Genomic DNA, 15,156 nt, shown 5'->3' with positions numbered 1-15,156 from the left:
AATGAAGTGGGGCAAATGGAGCATGTTTCAGTGGGGGAGCATTTGGGGAACAGTGATCATAATAGCATTAGGTTTAGAATAGTTATGGAAAATCACATGGAACAACCAATTGTGAAAATACTTAATTGAAGGAGGGCTAATTTCAGTGAGTTTAAAAGGGATCTTGCCCAGGTGGATTGGAATCAAAAATTGGTAGGCAAAACAGTAATTGAACAATGGGAGGCCTTTAAGGAGACGGTTCGGGTACAGAGTAGACACATTCCCATGAGGGGGAAAGGAAGGGCATGCAATGCTAGAGCTCCCTGGATGACTAAAGATATAGAGATTAAAATGAAACAGAAAAAGACTTATGACAAATGTAAAGGTTCATAATACAGTAGAGAAGCAGGCTGAATACAGAAAGTATAGAGGAGATCTAAAAAAGGAAATAAGGGCAAAGAGGGAGTACGAGAATAGATTAGCAGCTAACATAAAAGGGAACCCAAAAGTCTTTTATAAATATATAATAGTAAAAGGGTAGTCAAAGGAAGGGTGGGACCGATAAGGCACAAAAAGGAGGCAGAGGGCATGGCTGAGGTACCAAACTTGACGTCCGTCTTCACTAGAGAAGAGGATGCTGCCATTGTAGCAGTAAGAGAGGAGGTAGTAGCAATATTGGAGAGGATAAAAATAGATAAAGAGAAGGTACATAAAAGATTGGCAGTACTCAAAGTAGAAAAATCACCCGGTCCAGATGGGATTCATGCTAGGTAACTGAGGGAAGTAAGGGTGGAAATTGTGGAGGCTCTGGCCACAATCTTCCAATCCTCCTTAGATATGGATATGGTGCTGGAGGATTGCAAATGTTACACCCCTGTTCAAAAAAGGGGAGAAGGATAAACCCGGCAATTACATGCCAATCAGCCTAACGTTGGTGGTGGGGAAGCTTTGAGAGAGAATAATCTGGGACAAAATTAGTTGGCACTTGGAAAAGTATGGGCTAATAAATGAAAGTCAGTATGGATTTGTTAAAGGAAACTCATGTTTGACTAACTTGATTGAGTTCTTTGATGAAGTAACGGAGAGGGTTGATGAGAGTAGTGTGGTTGATGTTGTGTATATGGACTTTCAAAAGGCATTTGATAAAGTACTGCATAATAGTCTTGTCAGCAAAATTAAAGCCCATGGGATTAAAGGGACAGTGGCAGCATGGATACAAAATTTGCTAAGGGACAGAAAGCAGAGAGTAGTAGTGAACATTTTTTTCCCCCCCCAGAGTGGAGGGAAGTATACAATATTGTTCCCCAGAGGGCAGTAATAGGACCACTGCTCTTTTTGATATATATAGTAATGACCTGGACTTGGGTATAGAGGGTATAATTTGAAAGTTTGCAGATGACACGAAACTCAGAAATGTAGTAAACAATGTGGAGGACAGTAGCGGACTTCAGGTGGACATAGACTGGTGAAATGGGCAGACACATGGCAGATGAAATTTAATGCAGAGAAGTGTGAAGTGATACATTTTAGTAGGAAGAATGAGGAGAGGCAATATAAACTAAATGGTACAATTTTAAAGAGAGCTCAGGGAGAACTGTATGTACACAAATCTTTGAAGATGGCAGTACAAGTTGAGAAGGCTGTTTAAAAAGCATTTGGGATCCTAGGCTGAGTACAAAAGCAAGGAAGTTATGCTAAACCTTTAAAAACACTGATTGGGCCTCAGCTGGAGTAGTGTGTTCAATTCTGGGCACCACCCTTTAGGAAAGATGTCAAGGCCTTAGAGAGGGTGCAGAAGAGATTTACTAGAATGGTGCCAGGGATGAGGGATTTTAATTATGTGGAGAGACTGGAGAAGCTGGGGTTATTCTCCTTAGAACAGAGAAGGTTAAGGGGAGATTTGATAGAGGTGTTCAATATCATGAAGAGTTTTGATAGAGTAACAAGGAGAAACTGTTTCCAGTGGCAGAAGGGTTGGTAACCAGAGGATACTGATTGAAGGTGATCAGTATCCTCATTGCATTGAGTTGTAATGATCTGTAATGCACTGCCTGAAAGGGTGGTGGAAGCAGATTCAATAGTAATTTTCAAAAGGGAATTGGATAAATACTTGAAGGGAAAAAATTTACAAAGCTACGGGGAAAAAGCAGGGGAATGGGACTAATTGGATACTCTTTCAAAGAGCCGGCACAGACACGATGGGCAGAATGGCCTCCTCCTGTACTGTACCTACTATGATACATTTGAAAATTGCCATGCCAAGATTTTAGAACTGGATGACTGCTAATTGGGTGAAATGTCAGAAGGGTATAGATTGATAAATTATCATTTTTGGTATCTATGCTTTTCAAATATGTTTAGAGATTTTCAGGCCTATACTGAATGTGTATGCAGTGACACTTGTTTCTGGGCATGATGGCCAACATCAGATGAAGAGGCAGGGGTCTAGAATTTCTCAGAGTTATGAATACCCACATCATTAACTCAGCTTCTAGTTTAGGCACACTTCTGTTTGCCCTATTTTCATGAAATTAAGGGACATCTGCATTTGTAAATCCGCGACTTGGTTAGTGCAACATATGCCAGCCTTAGCAATTGTGCCTTTTTTGCTGCTGTTTAAGAAACAAAGTCAGGATATCTTTCTAATCTACAAGGCTAATTCAGTGTGAGCTAGCTATTTTTAAAAACATTGTGAAGTGGCGTACCTTTTAGATGAAAAGCATTTTGTGCAGATTATCATTTCTTTAATAAAAAAATATTGGATATAATCAAATATTTATGGAAATAGAATGGTGGTGGTGGTGGTGATTATCTGGAATTAGACAATGGATCATTTCTTTCCAGCAGCAATATAGCTGAATGAAAAGAAGCTGAAACAGAGATTTCTGCATAACTAATATGGCTGTACATCATATTTTGTATGTGACGATCTTGCTGACTATTGTTTACTGACGTAGAATCATAGATGTTTACAGCATGGAAAGAGGCCATTCGGCCCATCGAGTCCGCACCAGCTCTATGCATGAGCAATCCAGCGGGTCCCACAACCCTGCCCTATGCCCGTAGTCCTGCACATTTTTTCGTTTCAAGTATTTATCCAGTTCCCCTTTGAAGGTCATGATTGAATCTGCCTCCATCACTCCCTCGGGCAATGCAGTCCAGATCCTAACTAGTCGCTGTGTAAAAAAGTTTTTCCTCATGTCACCTTTGGTTCTTTTGCCAATCACCTCAAATCCAGGCTCTCTGGTCCTTGACCCTTCCGCCAATGGGAAAAGTTTCTCTCTATCCACTCTGTCTAGACCCTTCATGATTTTGAACATCTCTACCAAATCTCCTCTCAACCTCATCTTCCTGGTTGAACAGTTTTAATACAAAGGGTATTTTCAAAATGTAATAAAACAAGTCAAAGTATACAATTTCTAATAAGTAAGGCAAATGACTATTGCTGTATGTCTGTTTTTTGGTAGCTGTCATAATACAATGCACGTCTCATTTGATTGGCTGCCAAACTGGATTATGAAAATATTTTATATTTAAAACTGTATTGTTTTATAAAGTCATATGCAAAATGTTATTCAGTTCAGTTTATTATAATGATTATATTTCTAATTGTAATTAAGGAAAGCAACAGGTATTCTAAAATACAGCCATCAGAAAAATACATATGATTTATGCATTAATCCCAATCTCAGGACAGTAGCACACCATGCCATCTTTGTGCCTTCTAAGTGTGACAGCCATATATGCACAGAAAGCTTTCCCACCACAGCTCAAGGGGTTTGCTTTCTTGAGGTAACTTGCAGAATAGCTTAGGATGTAGTCAAAGACATAGGAAACTATAATGTGAAAAAGTTAACACAGAATGCGACAAAAACCTGACAACAGGAAATCAAGTGGCGTAGACAGGAAGTGTGTGCAGATGTGAGTTTTTTTAGTATATTATAGATATTTCATTTTGATAACAACAATTGTGAAATTGTACTACATTCAGTACATAAAGTAGCTGAAAGTAACACCAAAGGGCAGTCACTTAAAAAAAAAATCAAAGGATTTATTATCATTTGAAAATTTGTTGATGGGAACAACCTTTGCAGGGAGGTAAATTCCGTGGCAATGAGGATTTGCAGGAGCCTTGATGACAAAAATTAGAGAATTTGAGTGTTATTTTCATGTACTCAATTTGTATTTTTTTAAATTTGAAAAAAAAGCAAAATACTGTAAATTCTTCAGCTGACCTCAACAATTTTGCCATCATTTATTATTTTCCTTCTCGTATACTAAATTAGAAAGAACACGTTTTGGTATTGACAATAGATTATACTGAACTTTGTTTTCCTTTGTGAAGTAAATACAATTACATTAAGCAGCCAAGACAGCAATAGGTTCTTAGCCACTAGCATCTACCCAATGTACAGACAGACATACAAGAGACTAACATTTGACCAATTTACATTCCACCACCATATTGCCATGGAATTTATGTTAATTGTTTTCCTGGATGTTTTTCTCATTTTTTGAGGTGGCAGGGAAGGTGATTCTATATACAATCGATATTTACTCCAAAAAATTAACATTCCTAGAAGGGATTATGCTCAAAATTTTTTAAAGTAATAATTTTTAAAGTGGAGTTTTTCACTACAATTAAAATCACTAAAAATGTTGATCTGCTATCTCAATACTGCTAGGACTGTCATTTTGAAATCTGGACTCCAAAAAGTTAGGCTAACCCAATCTAATCAGTTGGAATAACTGAGAAATAACCAATACATTTAAAAGAATTGTCTACTGTAGGATGATAAGCAGTTCAGTAATTCATTCAATTAAAAGGTTGGCTGCTTTTATAGTATTGAGTCCCATTGAATCTGAAGTGAGTCACACCTCAATCTCTGTACACAGAAAATTAAATTCAAAATGAGAAACGAGTTTTTAGCTTAAGTGTGAAGTTTATATAAATAGTTTAGCTTTCAAGTGCAATTTACCGCAAATTTCAGCAATGTGATTGTTACGTGATTAGGTAGCACCTTCAAAGCACAAGAGATGCAGAACAGTTTTATATTATATCATAGGTCACAAATTCAAATGAGACACATTCTCTCCCATTCTCCATTGTTTTTTTTTGTATGGGGCCTCACTTACAACTTTTCCCCTCAACTGAGAACTGAAGCTGGAGAATTGATCCTTCAATTGCAGGAATGATCCAGTGTCTCGCTGGCAGATGATGGTGGTAGGGAAGACGACCACTGCATCGATCATTGCTTGTGTTTACATGTATATCTCTAACTTCAAGCCTTGAAATCCCTGCCTCAGCCCCCACTGTATCCTCGCGCAGGCGTCTACCTCCCCACTCCCTTCCAGACCAGGAGAGAGAAAATGAGTTCAGGCCAGGAGGGAGTCAGCAGGTAAACCAATGCTGGGATTGGGGGAGGGAGAGGGAGCAAGGAGACTGTGAAAGAGGGAGTGGGGAGGCCAGTGCCAGAAGAGAGCAAGCTGGGATGATGGGGCCCTTCTGGAAGCAGCGAGCATGGAGGCCAAGGCCTGCCTAGGGTTGGGAGGTGGAGGCGAAGTACAGGCTCAGAAAGTGGAGACGAAGTGTGGTGCTCCTCTCCCTAGCAATAATACTTTGTTTTAGATATTGCCACAAGTTCTGGATCCCAGTACATGTTACAAAATAGCTTTTATTAGAAGACCAATACTACTGTAATTTTTGCAACTATACTGGTATTGTGGCTTCAGTCTATATTGATGTGTTTAGAGATAGAGCTCAGCAAAGAAGTCTGAGTATGGGGTTGGCAAAGTCTGCGGCTGGTAGCGAATGGGAGTTAAGCCCATAGGAGGCAGAGAGCAGGGCTTGGAGATGGAGAAAGCAGCTGAGAGCAAGGCCTGCACCCATGGAGGGTGATAGGATCAGAGATTTAGCTCAGGAACATGGACAGAGACCCAGGAACTGTCACAGATGTTGTATGGCAATTTTTTTTGTGGCTGTCATTTTTGTGACTGAATCAATAAGATATCACATAAGAGACAGGGTGTGGTTATTGCTGGCCAAAAGGTCACTCGAGTTGGATTTCTGAACTTCTAATGGATAATATAGGTAGATATAAACAAATGCATTTCTTCATTGAATTTGAGGATAAAGCCATTGCAGGGGCTTGCCCTCAGTTATTCCTTTAAATAGGTATTACCAATTTGATGCATCCCTCTCAACTTGCTGATCTGGAAATCATAGCCACACCTCTCAAAATGCATGGCATCATAAAAAAACCATAGTGGAATAATCTAGAACAAAAATAAAACAGGGCTAACATCCCAACTTAAGTGCCAAGGCGCACCCACCCGTGACCTCTGGCGCTGTTCCAAAGTATGTAGCGTCAGGAGAAGGTCACTTAATATTCTAGTCGCATGCCCGCGCCACTAGGGGGCGCATCTTGGATGTCCACCTGAGACACCAGAAATTCTGGAGCAGGGGGTCAGCTCCAGAAGAGGGGGTGGGGGGTGCGGGGAAAGAGAACGCCAGAGAAACCCCAGAAAGATGTTTTCAGTGCCCCACAACTCCCTTCATAAAGGGCAAATAAATACTCCACGCCTGATGGCCAGAGGCTCCACCCCAAACAAGAACTGATGGAAACTGTTGGGGAAGACCGGACGTGGCATATCCAACTCCAAACCGAATATCTATCCCGCCCTTGCACCAGAAGGACCTCAGAAAATGGCCCCAGAGTGAAATTGAATCTGTAATCTTTGACCTTCAGTAATTGAGGGAGATATCCTGGCTGCCATTCTGATGGCTCACGGTAAATTTAAGCTGGAATCAGTGTATATTTTACAATGTTATATACTGTGATTAGCTGCCTTCATTTTTAATTACTTATGACTTTTAATTTGTTTTGGCATGCTAATGAGATGTCCCATTAAGATGCTAGCAGGGCTGAGTCAAAATGCAAGATAGTGGCTGAGTGCTGCTTTATACAGTAGAATAATCACAAATGAAATTATAATAGCAATGAACTAAAATCCTGATGTGAAAACATCTATTAATTCAGCCATTTAATAACAGCCCCAACAATTGTACTAAATCATCACAACTAATGGGCAGCACTTGTACAAGTTGCAAAATTATCTGAATTCAGATAGGACAGCAATTTACGTGTTGCCAAAATAGCTGTTCAATTTTTTTTTAAAAAGATCAATTTAGCTTCCTTAGGTCGCCCTCATTCCACATGTTTCCTGATTGGGCTTGTAAGCAGATAATGTTTCTAGACATTATCTCCTGTTGTTCTGTTACCAGTGAGTAAAAGGTGCACAAGATAATGTGGTTGACTTGATGTCCAGTTTTCCCTGAGGAAGCAGCTCACTTCCACTTGCTGCCTCCACCGTGACTCAGCTGTAAACCAACGTCCCACCCCAACAACACATTAGTGTATATCTATGCACCACTGGGCTGACCTTGGCATAACAGCTGTCTTGAACACTTTTGTGTACAAAAAATTGCTGCAGATTAAGCTTTGTCTAACCTTGAACGCTTTTCAAATAAAATAACAGCTGGGTTGAGGTGAAGGGTGGATTTTCTTTTAAACATCTCGATCATAGGTTATATGATATTTAGACAGAACCTGATGATTAAATGATATAAACTTGAAGGTGGTAACGTGATGGCATGTCCGTTTAACAAATACGAATGAACCTTCTAGCCAAAATTGCAAAGTATGACAAGTTCTAGATTCCAATCGGTTCAATCGCTCTTAATAATGCATTGTAAATATTTCATTCAGGAGCAACAGTAGTGATTTAATTTTTTTCAAGATAACACATTTATTAACCTCCTCTGCCACCTACCATGCCCAAGGATTATTGTCAAGTGGCTGTTGTGCATGGAGGAGCCCTGTAAACATGACTTTTTGAAAAGAATCTAATGAGCTCCCCCAATGGCTTTGTAGTTGAATGCATCATGTAGTGTAATGCTTAGTCATAAAAACGAGAACGTTCCAGGTCTAATTCCCGGTCTGTGCTGAGTTAGCTGATTCAGCTAAGGCAGCAGTTCGGGTGTTACAACTAGCTTCAATATCCCTCAACTAGAAAGATGAATTTTATATTAAATTGATTTGTAAGGATCAAAGCATGTATTGCAGACAGTACAAAGCTAAATGAGATTAATGGCACGTGTCGCAATTACTTGCAGTAGTGAGAATTTTGTGTGCAGGTGATCAAACACTCACTAGTTATACTTAAAAGTTATTTCTTTATTCTCCATACCTCAACATTTCTTCACAATCTTTAATTCAAATTAAGTTTTCAATTACTGTAAACCTCAAACTAGTAAAATGTATGTACGGAGTCGTACAACACTAGGTTATAGTCCAACAGCTTTATTTGAAATCACAAGCTTTCAGAGCTTTGCTCCTTCGTCAGGTGAGCTCCGAATGCTTGTGATTTCAAATAAAGCTGTTGGACTATAACCTGGTGTTGTACGACTCCGTACATTTGTCCACCCCAGTCCATCACCGGCATCTCCACATCATAGTAAAATGTAAGCTGCAAAATCTCATCGAATGACCACAGCTCCCAACATCTGTTAGAGATTCTTCTCTCAAAATTGGAAATAAATTCTCTGTTTTTCTCTCAGATTCTTCCTTTCTCTTGTCTATCCAGGCTACAGAACACCTGCGATCAAGAGGCAAGACTGGGTGGGGGTTGCTTAGGCGTCTGCCAATCCACTCTAAATTAGCTATTCTTAAATGTGCGACACCAGATAAGGAAAGGGAGGATCTTCCTTATTTCTCATTAATAAGAACTTGGCCACAGCTCAATGCTTCTCCACAGAACTGTGGGCTAAATCAGGAAATCAGAATGGGCAGGAGGCGGAAATCAAATCTATGCACTACAATTTGATTTAGGGCACCTTGCTCAGCTTTCTTTTGTTTTGCCGACGTATGGAGCACAGTGTCATCAGATAATGCCATGTAACAAACCAGCATTCTGCAGAGCAGTACCGCTTCATTGGCAATCATACATATTAGTCACCTATAAAGGATATTTTTACATGCTGTAACAGCCAGCAGCTTATTAGCAGGCAATACTAAACATAATCAACACAGCAGAAGCCACAACTCATCATAAGCTCTGACACAATTAAATTAGCTTCCATAGAAACCTGAAGGGAATAAGTCAGAATACCAATAGCTGTGTAGTCTACATATTTGTGCAAATGCAACATCTACATTATAGATTTGGACAGCTGTCAAAGGAATCCTATTTCATACATACTGTTCTTCACCTATAAACCTTTCAAAACTGTTAAAGCAGCATTCACCACAGATAATGCATTTGGAGGCATCGTTAAATATTTCATAAACTTAACAAATTGTCGCAAAAAAAATTAGAACTGCAAAAATACCTAACTTGTTTCAAATTACAAGTTAGCTGCATTTTTTTGTTGTGCAGTAGTGCTGCACAAGCATTACAAAACCCAGCAGAAAATGTACTTGTGTTTGATCAATATTTATATTCTAATTCTTTAATGATCAGTACTGACACCTAAAATGGCAATTTTTATTTTTCTAAATAAACTTGTATTCCTTTCAGATTTTGATGGTGTAGAGGAAATCCAGGATTAGGCATGGCACAGTTTCACAGATGACCTGACTCACCTCCATTGTGTTCAGCTTCCCCAGGTCTAGGCTGCAGAGTTGATAATAACCTATTGCCAGCAGGCCTTAGTGTGGACTCTATCCTGTGGAATTTGTGAACTCTGTCTCTTTCTTGCGCAGGGTCAGACCTTTCATCAAGATCCAAGAACTCCCTTGGACCAGAAGCCAGGTCCTTCTTTTGCACAACATTAGCAATCTCAGCAACTAGGTCTGATTCTGCCTTCTGTGTAGGGTTGTACTTATGCACATGAACCACATCTTCTCTTTCTCCTAGGAGCTTGGAAATGAGTGCATAAAAATTACCTGTATAGAGAATGCAAGGAAACAGAGAGAACAAGACAAAGGTAGTAAGAAAAACAGTTAAGAAGATGTGAAGATGTTAGTAAGCTACGAAAGGCAATACAGCAGAGAACAAAAAGATAGTGACAATTATTTTTAGAGACACAATGCTATTCTTAAAAGAATTCTTGATTATAAAATACATAATTTATCAAACTGGTTTTGGGAAAATCAGTAAATAACCTTTATCTCTATCTGATAATAGAGATTAGGAATCATAGACTCAAAGATCATAGAAAGTTACAGCACAGGAGGCCGCCATTTGGCCCATCGTGTACGTGCCGGCCGAAAAAGAGCTATCCAGCTTAATCCCACTTTCCAGCACTTGGTCCGTAGCCCTGTAGGTTATGGCACTTCAAGTGCACATCCAAGTACTTTTTAAATGAGTTGAGGGTTTCTGCCTCTACCACTCTTTCAGGCAATGAGTTCCAGACCCCCACCACCCTCTGGATGAAAAAATTTCTCCTCAGCTCCCGTCTAATCCTTCTACCAATTACTTTAAATCTATGCCCCCTGGTCACTGACCCCTCTGCTAAGGGAAATAGGTCCAGTCATGATTTTATATACCTCAATTAAATCTCCCCTCAGCCTCCTTTGTTCCAAAGAAAACAACCCCAGCCTATCAAATCTTTTCTCATAGCTAAAATTCTCCAGCCCTGGTAACATCCTCATAAATCTCATCTATACCCTCTCTAGTGCAATCACATCTTTCCTGTAGTGTGGTGACCAGAACTGTATGCAGTACTCAAGCTGTGGCCTAACCAATGTTTTATACAGTTCTAGCATAACCTCCCTGCTCTTATGTTCTATGCCTCGGCTAATAAAGGAAAGTATCCCGTATGCCTTTTTAACCACCTTATCTACCTGTCCTGCTACCTTCAGGGATCTGTGGACATGCACTCCAAGGTCCCTCACTTCCTCTACACCTCTCAGTATCCTCCCATGTATTGTGTACTCCCTTGTTTTGTTTGCCCTCCCCAAATGCATTACCTCACACTTCTCTGGATTGAATTCCATTTGCCACTTTTCTGCCTACCTGCAGTCTACAGCTTTCCTCCTCACTATCAACCACACAGCCAATTTTTGTATCATCTGCAAACTTCTTGATCCAGCCTCCCACATTCAAGTCCAAATCATTATTATATACCACAAAAAGCAAGGAACCTAGTACTGAGCCTTGCGGGGCCCCACTGGAAACAGCCTTCCAGTCGCAAAAACACCCGTCAACCATTACTCTTTACTTCCTGCCAGTGAGACAATTTTGCATCCAATTAGCCACTTTGCCTTGGATCCCATGGGCTTTTACTTTTTTGACCAGTCTGCCATGTGGGACCTTGTCAAAAGCCTTGCTTAAATCCATGTACACTACATCAAATGCGTTACCCTCATCGACCCTCCTTGTTACCTGGTCAAAAAATTCAATCAAGTTCGTCAGACACGACCTTCCCTTAACAAATCCATGCTGACTGACCTTGATTAACCCGTGCCTTTCTAAATGATGATTTATGCTGTCCCTCAGAATCGATTCCAATAATTTGTCCACCACCGAGGTTAGACTGACTGGCCTATAATTACTCAGTCTCTCTCCCCCTTTTCAAAAAAACGGTACAACATTAGTCCTCCAATCCTCCGGCACCACGCCTGCAGGAGGATTGGAAAATGGTGGTCAGAGCCTCCGCTATTTCCTCCCTTGCTTCTCTTAGCAGCCTGGGATACATTTCATCCAGGCCTGGCGATTTATCTACTTTCAAAGATGCTAAACCCCTTAATACTTCCTCTCTCACTATGTTTATCCCATCAAATATTTCACACTCCTCCTCCTTAACTACAACTTCTGCATCGTCCCCCACTTTTGTGAAGACAGATGCAAAGTATTCATTAAGAACCAAGGAATTAAGGAATGGACAGCTGGACAGTGACAATCAGTCTACTCAATACAGTGAGTGCGCAATGACATCCATACTGAAAGATTAATGACTGTAATGCAATCCCTCTAAGGAAATTACACGATCGGTATATTATAAATTAACAAATTGTTATACAGTAATATTTGGACAAACAAGAATACAGAACAGTAGATCATTTTTCCTTGAATTTTCTCTTTTTTGTTTCCCTTCTGCAGGACAGCACTGCCAATATTGTTCTTAATCTATGCAATAGGTCTGCAAGTGTTACCATACAAAACATTTGGCTTGCTGTAATACCTGTCTAACAGAATAATTGAGACTGGGAAGTGGTTTGAGGAATCACAGGCAAGAACCCATTGCACCCTTCTGTGGTACAGTACTTGGTATCACTCAGCAATACGTATCACCTTTGGATATGAAACATAAATGATATGGGCTCAAATTATTGCAAAGGGATATTTGTATAATTTAAAACAAAATCTATATGCTACATTAATAGACCTATGAATTGATTACAATATACCAAACAATTATTAAAAATTGAGTTTTGTTACTATATTACTAAGCGTTCACTCGTTCAAAAGCGTCGCAATTTTTTCCAAACCATTAAAGTGAGAAATTATAGGAGCAGGATGAAGCAGTAATCTTTAGCACCAAATAGGACATGGATGGAATACCTTCACATTTGACAATCCTTAAATGCAGATATTTGCATATTACCCAAAAATGCCCAAGTGGTTCACTTCAGATTCTAAATTCAATTCTCATTACATCTTTAACAGTTACTTTAAAAAAAGGTTTCATGCTATCATTTATTTACAGCTATGACAAAATCAAGATATTAGAATGTCAAATTAAAAGACCAAAGCCCAGTTCTTTGCTTCACCCTTGGAGCCCAATCTTTCAGCCACTATAACCCTGTGCTTTGGAATTCTCTTCAAAAACTACTTTGTTTTGCTACCATCAAAAGTCTTTTGAAAACCAATCTCTTCGACCCTGCTTTCAGTCTTCCCTCCCTCTAACTTCTTTCACTTCCTGCTCTGTGTCCACTTCTCCTCCTGTAAAACACTCAGACGTTTATCTATGTGAGGAGCACTCTATAAATGTGAGTTGATGGGTGAAAATCTTCTCACTGTCTGTTGGCTTTACAGCACTGCGTGAATTCAGCTTTGATGGTCTCAGCTATGTTATATATAAAAAAAAGAAAATAATCTCACATTTAGAGTTCAAACGGTACTAAACCGTTTGAGCTTCGCTCTTTAAAGGTGGCATTTGAATGGCTGAAGGATCAAATTTAAAATGCAATTACCAAGAATAATTTAGAGCCCCAAAGCCTGGAATTAATCTCATTAATTTTCTCTAAATCAAAGCAAAATTGTTATCTTCTGTCTCCACTCCCCTTCTTTCCCTCCACACACACAAAACTGGTTAAACCATTATTTTACAGAAAGCCCCCAACAAATCAAAGTTGCATTTGTAGACCGTATGTATCCTTCACCGAATTTGATGCATGACTTTACAAGTTTTTAGTTTTCAAATGCAAATGTAAATGTTGAAGCAATGAGCTTTTAAAGGAAAAAAAACTTTTGTTTCAATATGATCTAAATAAAGTAAAACATAATCATTTTATTTGTGGGTGCACTAATTGTGCTCGAGTCATCCAGAAGAAAGCCCACCTATACCGGAGCTGTGGATAACAACAGAAATTTGGGCTTCCCAAAGGCTCATCTAGTTTATCCAGTGATTAGCTGCACCATACAAACTAGGAAGACCCCAGGTTTGATCTTACTCATTCCTAAGTTTGCTGAACTCAAGAGGGGAAAAAGCATTACAACTGGCCTGAGCATCCCTGGGATAGGGAATATGTGACAAGCTCCTGATCGTTATCCAGTGGCTTGTGCTGGAAATTCACATGTGCACACAACACTGAGAATCTGGCCCCATGGTGAATAGCCTCCTGACATTCATTATCCAGGATTCTACATGAGTAATGACCACTTGGGCGAGCACCAGAGTATAACCAGAGGAAACCTAATCCAGTAAGAAGTCAACATTTTTTTTAAGCAAGAATTAACATAATCAGCAGAGGACTGCTGGCCTCTGAAACACACTTAAATTCTGGGAAAGCCCAAATGGTTAACACTGAAATTGTGGGGAAACCAGACCTCAAGAAAAGCTGGCAACAAAAATACTCTCACATCCAGACAATCAACAACAGGCTGGGATACTGGATAGTAGTCTGAGTAGCTAATTGATGAATCAAAGTCATTTGGAGCCCTATCCATAAGATAAACAAAAACATTTTTAAGGTTTATGACTTCCAAGTGTAGCTAATTGAGAAAGGGGCTTATATGTGTAAACACTGACCAAATGACCTGGCATCCATTAAAAAACATATGAAGTTTGACTTGTTAACTTGTCAGCAACATTGAATACGACTGTATATCTAACCATGATAAGCTGTGTGGCAGCCTTGGTCTTTGAACATAGCTTTGTTGGTTGTGGAACCTTGCCATGCACAAACTGGCTGCTATATTTCCCTACATTATAGTGACTACACCTCAAAAGTACTAAGTCGGCTATGAAGCTTCGCAACATCCCGAGTATGTGAAAGGTGTTAAATAAATGCAAGCACTTTCCTTTCTAGTCATATTGTAGCATACTGAAGCAGCTCTGCAGAAAAAAACATTAAGATCAGAAAAATAAAGATCAAAACAGGGACATTAAATTTAAAATCATAAAAACAGTAAATGCTGAATAAGATGCTGACAAAATGACCGTAACAAAGAAACTGGCCAGAAATAGCCAGCATCAAAATGAAGAATATAAAATGGTTGACTAAAACAGTGATGGAAAATCTGTAAAAATAGACTAAAACCAAGTAGCTGAATGGTCAAACTACATGTAGATTCCAAAATATTTGAGTCAATATTTGCAACCTAAGCCATTATTCGGAATACCTGACGATGTATTGTTCACTATCACCAAATAATCAGAAAAATACCTATCCAGCAGAAGCAGCATAAATACTTGTGCTCTTCTTCATGCAGAATTCTTAAAAATACTGAAAAGATGTGGGAAGCACAGTGACATTGCACATCATTCACTTCCTTATTGCCACAATGCATAAAAACTGCAGCTTCCCATTTTAATTCTCAGTTACATATTTCACAAACATTAGCAAGCAGCAATACCAACTAATCTAATCTCTGTTGAGCACTTGGATACATTCATCAATTTGTGGGCCAGACTAGGTGTGAAATGAAATCACTGTTCTGATTCAACAA

General features: G+C 39.4%; 1 protein-coding gene across 4 annotated transcripts in view; it reads right to left on the bottom strand.

The window, feature by feature from the left end:
* pam (peptidylglycine alpha-amidating monooxygenase) overlaps nucleotides 1-15,156 on the bottom strand; it is a 276,130-nt gene that overhangs the window by 36,527 nt on the left and 224,447 nt on the right. For 3 of the 4 annotated variants that reach the window (XM_067982909.1, XM_067982911.1, XM_067982912.1), the window contains exon 15: nucleotides 9,624-9,926. The exons of the other annotated variant lie outside the window; for it this stretch is intronic. In XM_067982909.1, the coding sequence (XP_067839010.1) occupies nucleotides 9,624-9,926 (303 nt within the window). The remainder of the gene's footprint in view (nucleotides 1-9,623; nucleotides 9,927-15,156) is intronic. 4 annotated transcript variants of the gene reach the window in all.

This window comes from Heptranchias perlo, chromosome 4, assembly GCF_035084215.1.
Source record: "Heptranchias perlo isolate sHepPer1 chromosome 4, sHepPer1.hap1, whole genome shotgun sequence".
NCBI lineage: Eukaryota > Metazoa > Chordata > Chondrichthyes > Hexanchiformes > Hexanchidae > Heptranchias > Heptranchias perlo.
Note: the sequence above shows the minus strand (reverse complement) of the source record. Positions and strands in the feature narration are given on the sequence as shown.